Source organism: Henckelia pumila, chromosome 4 (assembly GCF_033568475.1).
Source record: "Henckelia pumila isolate YLH828 chromosome 4, ASM3356847v2, whole genome shotgun sequence".
In the NCBI taxonomy this organism is placed as follows: domain Eukaryota; kingdom Viridiplantae; phylum Streptophyta; class Magnoliopsida; order Lamiales; family Gesneriaceae; genus Henckelia; species Henckelia pumila.
In genome coordinates this window covers 227,331,661-227,346,691 of record NC_133123.1, presented here as the reverse complement: position 1 = coordinate 227,346,691, position 15,031 = coordinate 227,331,661, and the positions used below count along the sequence as shown (strand labels likewise).

The 15,031-nt window shown below is 39.4% G+C and overlaps 1 protein-coding gene across 1 annotated transcript; it reads right to left on the bottom strand.

Annotated features, from left to right (window-relative positions):
* Positions 1-2,831: 2,831 nt before the first annotated feature.
* LOC140862853 (uncharacterized) lies at positions 2,832-3,245 on the bottom strand. The gene has a single exon (XM_073265890.1). The coding sequence runs from the start codon at positions 3,243-3,245 to the stop codon at positions 2,832-2,834; it is 414 nt and encodes a 137-aa protein (XP_073121991.1).
* Positions 3,246-15,031: the final 11,786 nt, after the last annotated feature.

The following is a 15,031-nucleotide window of genomic DNA, read 5'->3' as shown; positions in this document are numbered from 1 at the left end:
CATCGGGAGACAAATTGATAAACACTGCGCTTCATCCCTTTCCACCAAAATCGAGTGCGAAGATCCTTATACATCTTCATGCTGCCCGGATGTACAGAGAATCGACTGCGGTGAGCTTGCGATAAGATCTCGTCCCTCAAAGAAGAGTCGTCAGGTACTACCACTCGACCAGAAAGACATAACAGACCATCTCCCTGCTGATGAAAACCAGAAGTACTATCATCCTCAGCCAAACGGGCTAACCTCTGAGTCTTCAGATCAGAATTCTGTGCTTCCCGGATTCGTCGGTACAATGCTGGCTCTGCAAGCACAGAAGAAACACGAATCCCTTGCTGTTCTTTCTTATGACGGAACGTGAATCCCAAAGAACAACACTCCTCTACTGCCTTCGAAACAGAACTAGTACGAAGAGAACTAACATAAACTTTGCGGCTAAGAGCGTCCGCAACAGGATTAGAAGTGCCTGGATGGTAATTGATTTCGCAATCGTAGTCCTTCAGCAAGTCCATCCAACGGCGTTGACGCATGTTCAACTCTGCCTGAGTGAACAGATACTTCAAACTCTTATGATCAGTGAAAATCTGGAATCGCTCATCGTACAAATAATGACGCCATATCTTCAGAGCAAAGACAATGGCTGCAAGATCTAGATCATGTACGGGATAATTCCCCTCGTGAGTCTTCAGTTGTCTGGAGGCATAAGCAATCACATGCCCATTTTGAGTCAACACACACCCCAAACCCTGGAGAGAAGCGTCTGTGTGGACTACAAAACCGCCAGATCCAGTCGGCAAAGAAAGCACTGGAGCAGTCGTCAAACGACGTCTCAACTCACGAAAACTGTCTTCGCACTCGGAAGACCACTCGAAAGAAACATCCTTTCATGTCAACTGTGTTAAAGGCCTGACTATCTGAGAGAAATTCTCCACGAATCGATGGTAGTATCCGGCCAAACCCAAGAAACTACGAATCTCAGATGCTGTCGTCGGACGCGACCAATTAAGAATGGCATCTGTCTTGCTAGGATCCACTGATACCCCATCTCTAGAAATGACATGACCAAGGAACACAAATCGGTCAATCCAGAAATCACACTTGCTGAGTTTAGCATACAACTGATGCTCTCGCAAGGTCTGCAAAACACTACGAAGATGAAAGGCATGTTCATCCATGCTACGAGAATACACAAGGATGTCATCGATGAACACTACGACGAATCTATCCAAGAACTCTCGGAAAACTCTGTTCATCAAATCCATGAAAACAGCTGGAGAATTCGTCATACCAAATGGCATCACTAAGAACTCATAGTGTCCATATCGAGTACGAAATGCTATCTTCGAAACATCCTCATCTCTAACTCGCAACTGATGATACCCAGAACGTAAGTCGATCTTGGAATAGACTGAAGTACCCTGCAACTGATCAAACAAATCGTCAATCCGCGGTAGAGGATACTTGTTCTTCACTGTCACTCGGTTCAACTGACGATAGTCAATGCACAGACGCATCGAACCATCCTTCTTCTTGACGAATAGAACTGGGGCTCCCCAAGGTGAAACACTGGGTCGAATATAGCCCTTATCAAGAAGATCCTGCAACTGCTGCTGCAACTCTCGCATCTCGGATGGAGCTAATCGGTACGGTGCTCGGGAAATCGGTGCTGTACCTAGCAACAAGTCAATGCCAAACTCGATCTCTCGCACAGGTGGTAACCCTGGAATCTCGTCGGGAAACACATCCGGGAACTCACTGACTACTGGTATCGCCTCCATGTCCGGACCCTCTAAGGATGTATCAATCGCATAGATCAGGTAGCCTTCCCCGCCAGACTCTAAAGCACGTCGGGCTTTCAGAGCAGAAACCACTGGAATCGGGGGTCGCGCTCCCTCACCATATAAATACCAAGCATCCTCAGACTCGGGACGAAACTGGACAAATCTCTGATAGCAATCCACTATCGCTCGATACGAAGTCAAAAGATCAATCCCAATGATACCATCAAAGTCGTCCATCGCTAAAACCATCAGGTTAGCGCTCAATAGATGTCCCTCAAATCCCAAAATACAACCCAAAACAAGACGCTTAGCTAATATTTCCTGACCCATCGGAGTCGAAACCGCTAACAAGATGTCTAAGGGAACAAAAGGTAACCTATGCCTCTTAAAAAATCGTGCAGATATGAATGAATGAGAAGCACCAGTATCGATCAATAGATAAGCAGGAAAACCGCAAAAACTAAAGGTACCTGCAATCATGTTCTCACTGTCTGTCTGAGCCTGCTCCTGGTTCAGCGCAAACACCTGCCCCTGAGTACGCGGGCGTGAAGATGACTGTCCTCTAGAAGAAGACTGAGAATGATGTCGCTGAGATGGCTGCGACTGCTGACGCTGCTGCTGCGAAGGCTGCTGCTGATACTGTGGTGGCTGATAAATAGTGGTCTGAGAACCACCAACACTCCCCGACCCACTCACTGTACCGGCCAAAGTAGGACAATCTCTCTTCATGTGACCCTCCTGACCACACTGAAAACAAACACCTGTGATATGAGGACACGGTCCTGGGTGATGCTTCCGTCTGCACTGACGACAATGTCGATCATTACCAAAGCGATGAAAACCGCCTGATCCGGAAGAAGAAGAAGAAGTACCACCCTGCTTCTTAAAAGACTGGGCCTTCGGACCCAAAGAACTAGATGGTCTGGATGCAGACGATCCAAAAGTCTTGTTCCTCTGCAGACTATCCTCTGCCTGGTGACAATTGTTCACCAAACTCTCGAAGTTCCTCTCTTTGCCCACGGAAACCAACTGATGAATGTCAGGGTTAAGACCCTAAAGAAATAGATCGTGCATCGTCTCTGAGCTACTCGCAATATGGGGACTGAAGGAAAGAAGCTCAAAGAATCTCCGCTGGTACTCATCGATGGTCAAAGTACCCTGTCGTAAGCTCAGCAACTCGCTCGCCTTCGTCTGACGCAAGGCTGGAGGGAAATAATGCTTCTCGAAGGAAGACTTAAACTCGGCCCAAGTAGCGATACCCCTGACGGAAATAAATGGAGTAGAAGTAGCTCTCCACCACCTCTTTGCATTACCCTCTAGAACAAAAGCTAAAGTCTCCATCTTCTGGGCTTCAGTACACTGATACTCCCGAAAACAACTCTCCATGCGCTCCAACCAGTCCTCAGCAACTGCAGGAGCCTCGCCGCCCACCAATGTCTTAGGAGCCATCTGAAGGAAACGGTTCATACTAAAGCGCCTATGATCCTCATGACGATGGTGATGTCTACGGTGATGTCTCCTTGGTGGATCGCCCCAACGACCACCGCTAGCCTGACTCTCGTAATCATCATCTGCCATCTGTCAATAACAACAGACAATTCTTAAAATCCGCTTACTAATTCCCAATTGCAATGCGCTCTGATACCAATAAATGTAGCGACCCAACCCAGATCCACTACCTAATCAGAGTGATTAGCGTAAGCAATATAATTAAAGCGTTAATATAGCGGATAATTTCAAATTACAACAAATCCAATCGGCAGAATACAACCGACGATAGAAATAGTGTATAATACTTATACAACCAAATCGAAATTAGGGTATCAGAATCCCTAACAAACTACCTCTGCACGGTAGCAACCTCAACCCTGCTGGGAACCACCTGGACCATCCAGCCTCAAACCTGACCCGCCACAAGATGTCCCAAAACACATAACATAAAGGGCGTGAGCGACTACGCTCAATACGGAAGCAATGATATAAATACAAATATGAGCATGCACATGACTTTAATATCATAGTTAAATCACTTTCTCAGGGCGCCTGGAATACACAGTACCGGGCTAAGAGGGCGACTCCGCGTGGTACTCGTATATTCCCAAGACATGAATCCATAAGGAGGAACTCATCACCGATGGAAACTGTCATGACTCACATCATCCCGATGCAGTCTCCGTAAAAACATATGCATGTGCTAAAAACAGTAAAACATAGTCAATGCTGCACATACATCATTCATCACACATACATGTATAAATATCATGCCGGCTATCTCGGTCAGTACTTACGTACCTCTAACAATTGCTGGTCAAACCTAGCTCCGCTGACCTAGACTCCAAGCCTACTAGTCCAGCTACTGCTACTACAATGCAATTACCCATGCATCAATAATAAAGCTCTAAAAGTCTTAACTAAGCTATTGCATACTCCTAAATATTTTTAGGAAGCCAAATTATACCTTCGTCCGTCGTCATCCCGCTGGTGTAGAATTGCCTCAAAACTTAGGCACACCTCCGCTACGACGCTGGGATCGCTAGGCAACTTCCGGATTCCCAATAGGACGCCTAGATCTCCCTAGATCTGAGTTAGAAGGTTCGAAAACCAGAGGAAAGAAGAGAAATTGGTGCACTGAAATGAGGAATCGGATCTCTTATTTATAGACGACGATCGGAGCCTCCAAACCTTGTTTGGAACCTCCGAACATGATCGGAACCTCCGAACACGATCGGAACTTCCGATCACGATCGAAGCTTCCGATCGCCTGATATTACGTCAGCCATGACGTCACCTTGCTGACGTAAGCGATGACGTATTTACTGAGTCCGATCGGAGCTTCCGATCACGATCGGAACTTCCGATCTTGGCATCGGAGCTTCCGATCCACTTCGGATCCTCCGAACTTCTCTTCGGACCGTCCGATCTATCTTGGACTAATTAGTAATTAATTTCCTTAATTACCTTGATTAATTGCGGGTCACTACAGTTCGGAATTGTTTGCGATGGCAAACCATTGGAATTATGTGCTTCCAACTTGTTGATTGCAATGGCGAGTTGCTCCATTTGGGTGTTCAAGTTCTGGATGCTTGCTCGGGTTTCCTGTTGGAAAGAAAAAGTATTAGTTGCAAGATCCTTAACTATGTTTTCAAGAAACTCACCTGGTGTTGGAATCTATGGACGCTGTTGTTGTGGAGGATACGGTTGCCTATACTCTTGATTATGCGGTTGTGCTTGAGGTCCAGGTTGATTTTCTTGATGGTTTCCGTATCTCAGATTTGGATGATCCTTCCAACCAGGATTGTACGTGTTGGAATATGGATCATAATTCCGCTATAATGGTCCAGGAAATCCGCCAGTATCATTAACATGTTCGACCGATTCCTCTTGAAGTGTAGGACACATATCAGTGGCGTGTCTTATTGCACCGCAGATGCCACATGCCTTTGCAGTTTTTCCATTCCCTATAGCCATCTGACGCACAAGAGACGTCAATTCAATTAATTGTTTCTCAAGGGAAGAGACATTTACCTCACTCTTCTTCTTTGGTGTATGATCATTCCTGATGGTGCCAAATTGTTGAGAATTGGCAGCCATGTTCTCTATCAGGTTCCTCGCTTGTACCGGAGTTTTGTCCACAAAAACTCGTCCACTGGCTGCGTCTAGCATACTCCTGTCATGAGGCAACAAACCTTCATAGCAAAATTTAATTAATTGGTTGTCATTATCTGGTGCTGCGGACAGCTAGCACAAAGCTTCTTGAACCGCTCCCAGTATTAATGCAGTGATTCCCCGGAGTATTGCTTTATTCCATAAATTTACTTCCGGATGTTCGCAGCTCTAGAGGCTGGGAAGTACTTTTCCAGAAATATTTTTTTCATCTCCGTCCAAGTTGTGATAGAACCAGAGGGCTAGTAATAGAGCCAATCCTTAACAGCTCTCTTCAAAGAGAAAGGAAAGGCTCTCAGCTGAATCTGCTCCTTTGTCACTCCATGGGGTTTCATACTTGTGCAAACCACATGGAATTCCATCAAGTGTTTATTCGGGTCCTCACCTGCAATACCATGAAAGGAAGGCAATAAGTGAATCAATCTAGATTTAAGTTTGAAAGTTGCATTATTTTCTAAAGTAGGAAAAGTAATGCATAAAGGTTGTTGATTGGGATCAGGAGTGCCCAATTGTCTAAGACTCAGATTCGCATTAGCAGACATCTCTTCTTCTGGAAAAGCAGCTCGAGCAGCTTCCTCTTGTTGTTTCCTACGAAGTTCTCTCCTTTGCCTGTTAAAAGTTCTTTCAATCTTCAGGTCGTAGAGAAAGTCTTCTTCAGCAAAATCACCTGAAAGCATGAACGAGAGATACTAGAAACAATGAAAAGAGAGAAGAGTGAGATTAAACAAAGTAAAAACAAAAAGAAAAGAAATAGAGCACAACAAATTAAACATCGTTCCCCGGCAACGGCTCCAAAATTTGGTAGCGCTTAATCGTGTCACGCCCAAATTACCTGACTCAATCAGATAAACAAATAATGCAGTAGTGTGAGTAGGGATCGTTCCCACGAGGAAGATAAATTTAATGTGTTCTAAATAAACTAAAGGGGGTTTTGAGATTGTGATTAACCACTAAAAATTCAAGTAATTAAAAAGTAATATTATCACTAGCATGCAAGACCGAAAATTAAACTGGAGAAATCAATAAGAGACGAGACTTGGTATCAGTCGACTACACCCTTGATATTTATTCATTCAATCATCGATTCCCTAAAAATAATTAATCCTATTAAATATTCGTCAATGAAAATAAAATTCTTGTTTCACCTTAATCTTAGTTAATTAGACACCAGCGTTCTAAATTAACCCTTACCAATAAATTAATCCGGATTCCAGCGATCTAGATTTAAATCTAAGGTAGCATTCAAACAAGTAAAATTGACAAACCTAGACAACACAAACACCAGCGGTTGTATTTAGCCTAGTCAAAAGTTGACCCTACGATTTAATAAATTCAACAGTAGAAAATATCAAACGTAGTTGCTTCGCAAATTAGTTAATTCAAACAATTACGGATTTGAATTCTAATTTAGCTATAGTTTGTATAACAAAATTCTAAGATGACCAGTCCTAAAATCTCGCACACAAGCATAAAATAAAACAGATCAACTATCAATACTCAATAAGAATTAAACACTGAAAATCGAATCTCATGAATAAATTATATCAAGGTTTTGTCTCCCTTAACCAAGTATAAAAGTTTAGCTACAACGATTCATCAAAAAATCAATAAAAATTCAAAAGAAAGGAAGAAAACTTGAGAGAAAATTGCAAGAACAAAACCTAGCCTCCTTAGAGAGTCCCCAAAAATCTCCTAAAAAGTCTATCAAAAACGGAATTAAAAACCTAATAAAAACTAGAGTCCAAAATAAAAGACTTTCCAAAATTAAAAATAATTTCCCGATCAAACTAGCGCGCTCGATCGCGTGAGTATGCAGGATCGAGCGCGTGAAAAATAGCGATCATACTGCCTTGAAATTGCCTTGGCCGCGCCGCGCTCGATCGCGTGAGTTCCTTGGATTGAGCGCATGAGAATTATGAAACTTTCTGCCATGAATCTCCAGAAGCCGCGCTCGATCGCGTGAGTACGCAAGATCGAGCGCATGAAAAATTCTGCAACCTTCTTGAAACTTGATACTTCCTACACATTAAACCCGTGAATATGTTATGTAGCTAAATGCATGCATAAAAACAAAACAAAGATAAAACACGAACAAGAACAAATAAATGAATGCAAACTACTAACAAAATACCATTAAAATATGCAAACAAAACACGACTATCAGTAGTGAATCCGAAGGAGAATGTTAGTGCAATCACCTTGAAGAGTGGAAAGGAGTTGAAGGTTAGTGAAGAAGTGGTGAAAGAGCCAGTAAAAAAATGAAGAGGTGGAGGAATCCAAACTATAGGAGGAGGAGACAAATCAGAAAGACACACCACGAGGTAAGTTTCCTCCCCTTTCTGTGTATAAACCGGTAGCCCCTTTTCCCTTAGCATTGAAAGAGTCTAGGAAGGATGAAGGAATTAAGGGGTTGTATGAAGTTTTTCGTAGATGTGAGGTGAATATTCCTTTATTAGATGCTATCAAACAAGTACTTCGCTATGCTAAATTTTTGAAAGAGTTGTGTATTGTGAAGAGAAAACACAAACTGAAGGTATGTTAGAAATTTGAATTGGGAGAACAAGTTTCTGTCGTAATTCAAAGAAAAATACCGACAAAATGCAAGGACCCAGGTATGTTTTCTATTCCTTGTAAGATAGGAGATGTTCAGCTTGATACGGCCATGCTAGATTTATGAGCATCGATTAATGTCATGTCATACTCTGTATATGCTTCCTTAAAACTAGGGCCCTTGCTTGAAACTACAATTGTTATTCAGATGGCTGATAAATCTACTATTTTTCTTAGAGGAGTGATAGAGGATGTTCTTGTGCAAGTTGGTAATTTGATTTTTCCTGCTGATTTCTATGTGCTTGATATGAAAAATAATGATTTGAATAACCCAACTTTGCTCGGGAGACCATTTTTGAAAACTTCAAAGTCTATCATATATGTTGATAATGGTACTCTCACTATAAAATTTGATGGGGAAATTGCTAATTTTAATATTTTTGATACCTTGAAAAATCCTAGTTGTGAAAGTGCTGTTAATATTCTTGATGTCAATGATCACTTATCACAAGGAAAAAAAAAATTTGTAATTGAGGATAAGTTGAAGGAGATTGTTGTAAAACCTGCTGAGAATTCGAATTCTAAAATTTTTCCTTTTGATTTGAATGCATCTAAAACTGAGTCGAAACTTCCTTCGGATCGATCAAAAGGAATCCCCAAGAAATCCAAGAAGAGGAAGCATGGGACGACATTAAATGGAAAATTTCTCAAGTGGGTGAAGGTGGACAAGGGAACTAGATATAAACCACCTTGAGGAACTGAAGCATGCAGTCGGGCCGACGACTGTAAACAGAGGCGCTGCTTGGGAGGCAACCCAAGGGAAGTATTTTCTTTCATTCTTAGTTTTTATTTATTTTTGTTTTGCATTTTTTCTTATATTGAGGACAATGTAAGATTTTAAGTATGGGGGAGAGACTTAGCCAGTCAGAGAGAATTTAGCAGTTTTATGAAAAAAAAATAAATTAGAGCTCATAGTTTGTGATGAATTCGACTGTTGAAATTCACTAGCCCATGATGATATATAATTGATGACATGCATGCTTTTGAAAATAGATGATTTTCTAACCTTAGAACACTTTGATCTCCAATACAAATTAAACTTTGATATGGTTGTTGAATATTTTTTAGCACGCATGAGTCATGGCTTGTGAATTGTATATGACATAGTGAAGGTCATGTGAGCTTTGTGATAGTCTTAGGAAGTGGCTAGTGCATGTCAGAACTTAACTACACATTCTTTGAGGCGTATATCTAAACTGCGAATGAATATGAAAATGATATAGGCGATCTATGATTCGTTTGAGCCTTTCGAGCCTACTATGTAAATAAAATTTATCTTTAATGTCCCTGTTAAGCTTAATTGAAAAGAATGGAATATGCTTAGCATATTTTTAGACCCCATTCGACATTGTTTGGCTAGCCTATCAACTACCCTAATGAGCTTAAATATGATATTTTAATCCATACCTTGAAGAGAGTATGATGTGTTTGTTATATGCATTGTGATTATCATGATTTATCTATTCTTGAGTTGTTATCAAGAAAATCGGTGCATAAAAAAAATATATATGTCTCCCAATGGAGCATGAAAATAAATAAATAAAAAAAGAGAAATCAAGGTATGAAAAAAAAAAAGAAAAAAAATGAGAAAGAAGAAGAGAAAAGTTTTTATTGTGCATATTTTCATACTCTCTTAATTGTTATATCCTTACTTTTCTTTCATAAGCCAATACCTAGGCCACGTTATAAGCTAATAAAGTCCTACTTGATTTGTATTTATAAGTGGTTAGATAGTGGAGAAGTATATGCAAGTGAGCTTATGCGTGTGTTGGTTTACAACTTGAGCTGTTGTGGGGTTTTACATTGAATGGATCTGTGGAGTGTGCATGACATTTGCTAATGACCAAACACACACACACACACGTTCGGGGATATATCTCTAGTTGAAATGTCTGGATATTGAACTTGTTCCATTGTTATCATTTTAGTGCCTTTCTTGATCATGCATTGAATTTATTCCTAAGGCAGAATTGTGAAGATCATGGTTATTTTTGTTATGGATTATGAGTTCGAACTTATTTTTGGTTTTGTGTTGCTCGAGGGCGAGCAAAGATTAAGTATGGGGGAATTTGATGTGATGATATTTTCCTATGTTTGTTTGAGTTAATTTGTGATGATTAGGTATATTTTGATTGGTTAAATTCATGTTATAGTTCATAATCATTGTATGTGATTTGATATAGAAAAAGAGAAAAATGGAGCAAAAGATGGAAGGAAAGAGCCAGATAGGAGAAGAATTACGAAGCAGCGATGGTCAGAAAATCATTTATAATTTTAGAGAAATCCACATCCGATCTCCACCGTTCATAATGAAGTTCATTGAAGCAGCTGTCCAAATTTCAGCTCAATCCGACGGCTAGATCTCCGGATATGAATTTTTCAAAATCGCTGCTCGTAAGAAAAAAAGCTGCTCGCTCGATCCGTCAAATCTTACCGATCGAGCGGGAGCAGAAAGAAAAGTTGGACAGAAAGTTGGAATAATTTGCTCGCTCGATCAGCAAAATCTTACCGATCGAGCGAGCAAGACGAAAAGTCGGGAATTTATATTTTAAATAGGAAACTTTCTTGGGAAAGACTCTATACTTTATATATCATCTAGAACTCAAAAATAGATCATTCTAGACGGCTTGGAACGTGAGAAACACATTGGCGGCTAGGTTTATTCTCTCTTTTCTTAGATTTAATTTTCTTTCATGAATTTTTCTACAAAATTCATGAATAGTTTTGGCTAAGTTTTAGTAATTGGTTGAGGAAGACAAACCCCTGAATTATTTTATTTGTGAGATTCATTTTCATTGTTTAATTCCAAATTGCATATCAAGAGTTGTTTTGGATTGATTGTCATGATTGTATATGAGATTTTAGGATTGATGACCTTAGGATTTTGCTATACAATCTATTGCTAAATTAGAACTCAAATCCTAAAATATTTGAACCATCTAATTTGTGAAGCAACTATGATTAATATTTTCTGTTGTTGAATTTTTTAAATCATAGGAACAACAATTGACTAGATTAAATACAATCGTTGGTATTTGTGTTGTCTAAATTCATTAGTTTTACTCATTTGAATGCTACCGTGGATTTAAATCTAATCGCTGGTATTGGGTTAATTTATGGGTTAAGAGTTAACTTAGAACGCGGGTGTCTAGTTAACTAAAATTAAGGTGAAAAGGAATTAAATTTCCAATGATGAATATTCAATGTGAATTAATTATTTTTTGGGAATCGATGATCGAATGAATAATTTCAAGGGTGTAGTCGACCGATACCAAGTCTCGTTAATTTATTGATCTTTCTTATTTTAATTATTGCATAGTAGTTAGTAAAATCCAAAAAATCCCCTTTTATTATTTTCAGTATTTTAAGAACACTATTTAAATTTCACTTTCCTCGTGGGAACGATTCCTACTCACACTACTGCATATTTTGTTATCTGATTTGAGTTGGGTAATTTGGGCGTGATACGACTTAGCGCTACCAATATATGTTTTCATGGTTTCTTTTCTTGATTTCAAAATTTTCAAACTACATGGGTGTATATGGGGTGTCTTTGTTCGAATTTCAGTAGGCTATGGATTTAAATTTCGAAATTTTGCATATTTTCATTGTTAGAAAGTTTTATAGATTTAATTGGATTGAAACCTTACATTTACATGGAAATTTGCATGACTTGAATGGAAAATCAGTAGTGGCCTGTTGTGTTTGGCCCTTGAACATGTGTATTTGATTGGATTTAAGTTTTATATGGTGCTAGCCAAGTTATTTGGTATATACGCATTTAAATGATGTAAATCGTTTGGAGTTGGTGGCGTTTGAATTGAGAAATTTGGTATGATTGGATGATGGAGTTGAGGGGCTGCCACGGGGTGATCATGAGGTCGAATGTGTGCATTTGGAGGTGCTTGAGGAGGGTCATAGGGCTGGTCGTGGAGTAATTAAGTTGTGTGGTTGGTTAGTAGCGTTTTGAAGTCGTTGGATCTAGTAGTTTTGGACTAAAGGGAGAAGAATGGTAGTGTTGGCTATATCCTTGTTCAAGGAACCTAACTGGAGGCATAGGTATGTCTAATAGTCATTTGCATGGGCTTTTGAGGTGCAATAGGTTGAGGGATGAGCTTGGGTAGCCATAGTTGTAAGTTGGCCAAAAACAAAATTTTACCATCGCGTCAAGTCTTGGGAAACAGGTCTGATGAAGTCGTTTTTGGAGGTCTGTACATGGGCTACCTCTCATTTTCTTAATTTATAGGATGTTAGGATCGTGTCGGTGTAAATTGGGCCTATTTCGGATAAAAATCGACTAGGTTATGTGCGTTTTAAGTTGGGGTGACGTGAGCAGATTTTTCTATTGTCGACGGGCTGTCCGGGAATCTAAGTTGTTGAGTTGGTTTGGGACATCATAAAAATGTGAATACTGGTTATAGGATCATTTTAAGGTGTGTTGGAGGTTTCGGTTCAAACGGGAAGTCTTTTGAATTTTAATTGGATGACTTATGGATTTTATGGGTTAACCGATCAAGTTAGGCCTTGTGAGCGTAAACTTAAGTGGAAGGAAAGAAACCTTTAAGGTGGGAGTGCTCCCCTACACTCCAATCATCCATAAAATTTATTTCATGCTATCTTTTGAGTTTATGTCATTTAAATTATTCAACGCCTATTTATTCGCGTGTGTGACTTCAAATTCATTTATATTCTAGTCCCGAATTCTTATTTAAATAATGCTTGTAAATATAAATGTTGAAATGAGAAAATGATGAATGAAAGGAAAAGTTAATGAATGAAGTGAGTTGGTTGTGACTTGTACGTCCAATGTTGGTCGGGGGATGCCCTGGCTCACTTGACAAAATGAGACGTGTAGTAAGCGGCTGGGAGACATCCCAGCTCCCCTACCAAATGAGACGTGTAGTAAGCGGCCGGGAATTCATCTCGGCTCCCCTACCAAAAAGAATGAAAAAGGGGCAATGTGGCGACGAGATTAATCTCGGCGTCCTTGTCGGCATAGTATACTGCAGCCATTGATCGATCAAAACCATAGTCACAATCGAGGATCCAAATTCAAAAGTATAAGTAAAGGATAATTGATTCATGAATGTGTTTTCCATCGCATATTGCCATTGTTCTTACTTCGGGCATGTTATGACTTTTCCCTCTTCGTGTGAGATTCATAAGTGTACTTAGTACTATTTTTAGTATGATGCATTATTTTGAACCCTTGTTGTATTATTTAAATCTTGATGGGCTTTTAGACTCACTAATATGCTTGGTGCAGGTGAGTTTGCAGACGAGGCTGCGGGGCATGATTTCCAGGGTCCCTAGGTGTTCGGTGGCACGCCCTGACCGTTGCCGCTCTTTTATTTCCGCATCATGTTATTGTAATAAGTAACCAGTGTCATATGTTGCTTCCTTTCTAGTAGCATGATGTGTTATTCCCTGCAAATATGTTTGGCATGTAAACGTTATTCTAAAGTTTTTCATCTGGCGTCGAATTAGTTAATGTTTATGCATGATTTATGCATGATGTTTGCCTCGGGTTGAGGTTTATCTTAAATTGTTGTTTGTGACAGGTGATTTATTATTCAAACAAATAGGTCATGCCAAATATTTTTAAAATTTACCGTATTTTCTTTATTTATTTAAAAGTTAAAAGTTAGGGTCGTTTCAATTTCACTCTCCGGTTTGATTTTTGTAGGAATTTGTGAAGAAATTAAGAATTTGGATCAAGAGAAGAGCCGCAAGAATGAAATACGGAGCAACAATGATTACAAATTCATTTTTATTGATAGCAAGATCCAAATCCAATCTCCACTGTTCAAATCAAAGATCCGGATGTTTTAAAGCTTCTGTCCAAATTTGAGCTTGATCCGACGGCTAGAACTCGCGATATGATTTTTTTAGAACAATTGCCGCTGGGAAAAAAATCAGGCGCCTAAGCGCCGAGTCTGTGCGAAAAAAAATGTATTGGGCAGAAATTTGTGCGCTCTAGCGCGCCCGGTGTGCAGAAAAAAAAATTCGGAAATTTAAAGTTTGGACTTTTCGGACTTTATTTGACGGGCTTTCAAACACATATAAAAGATAATTTGAAGACCACAGAGAGGGATTTTTCACGCACGCAGAGGAGAGGCGGCGGCTAGGACGTGGGATATTGAAGATTTGAAGATCGCTCCAATCTAGTTTTTTCTTTCTTCTTCTTTTTTTTATTTTTCGAATTATTGTTTCCAACTATTGATTAGTTTTTTTTCAACCAAAACCACATGATTGGGCCGGATAAATCCATGTAGAAAACTTGGATATTTCTTTGGAATTTTCAGATTTGATTTTATATTATTTATTATTAGATTTATAAGTCTTGTGAATGATCTGGCCAATTGTTTGCTTGCTTGTTAATCGATTCCAAGTCGATAGAGGAGGAATTGATTTCGATAACTCTAATAATTAACACGAGGTAAAATTGACTAGAAATAGTATTTGATTTCATCGTGCGGTTTTAGGTACAAACTGAATTCTCATAGTTCCTAATGCATTTGAATTTGATTAGAATTATGAAAATTATTCCGTCAACATTTGAATAGATTTAATTGTTCTAGAAATAGACATTTAAACAAGTTAGGAGAATTCACCATAATTTAAGATTAAATCTGAGTCCTGAATCGGCTACATGTTACATGATTTGTTCGGTACCTACGTGTGTGTTGGTTGTCTTTAGTTAATTTAATTTATTCTTCTTCTATTTTAATTATTTTTTATTTTATTTTATTTTAGTAATTAAATTTTTATTTAATTCTTAGCACTCCTTTCTATTATTTGGTCTAGATTAAGTAAAATAATCAAATCTTGAGAATTGACAACAGTCCCTGTGGGATCGATACTTGGACTCTCTGTCCACTTACTATTACTTGACCTTGTGCACTTGCTAGTAGACACCGAATTAAGCGGTCAAGGTTTTGGCGCCGTTGTCGGGGACTGTTTAGTTAATATTAGGATAG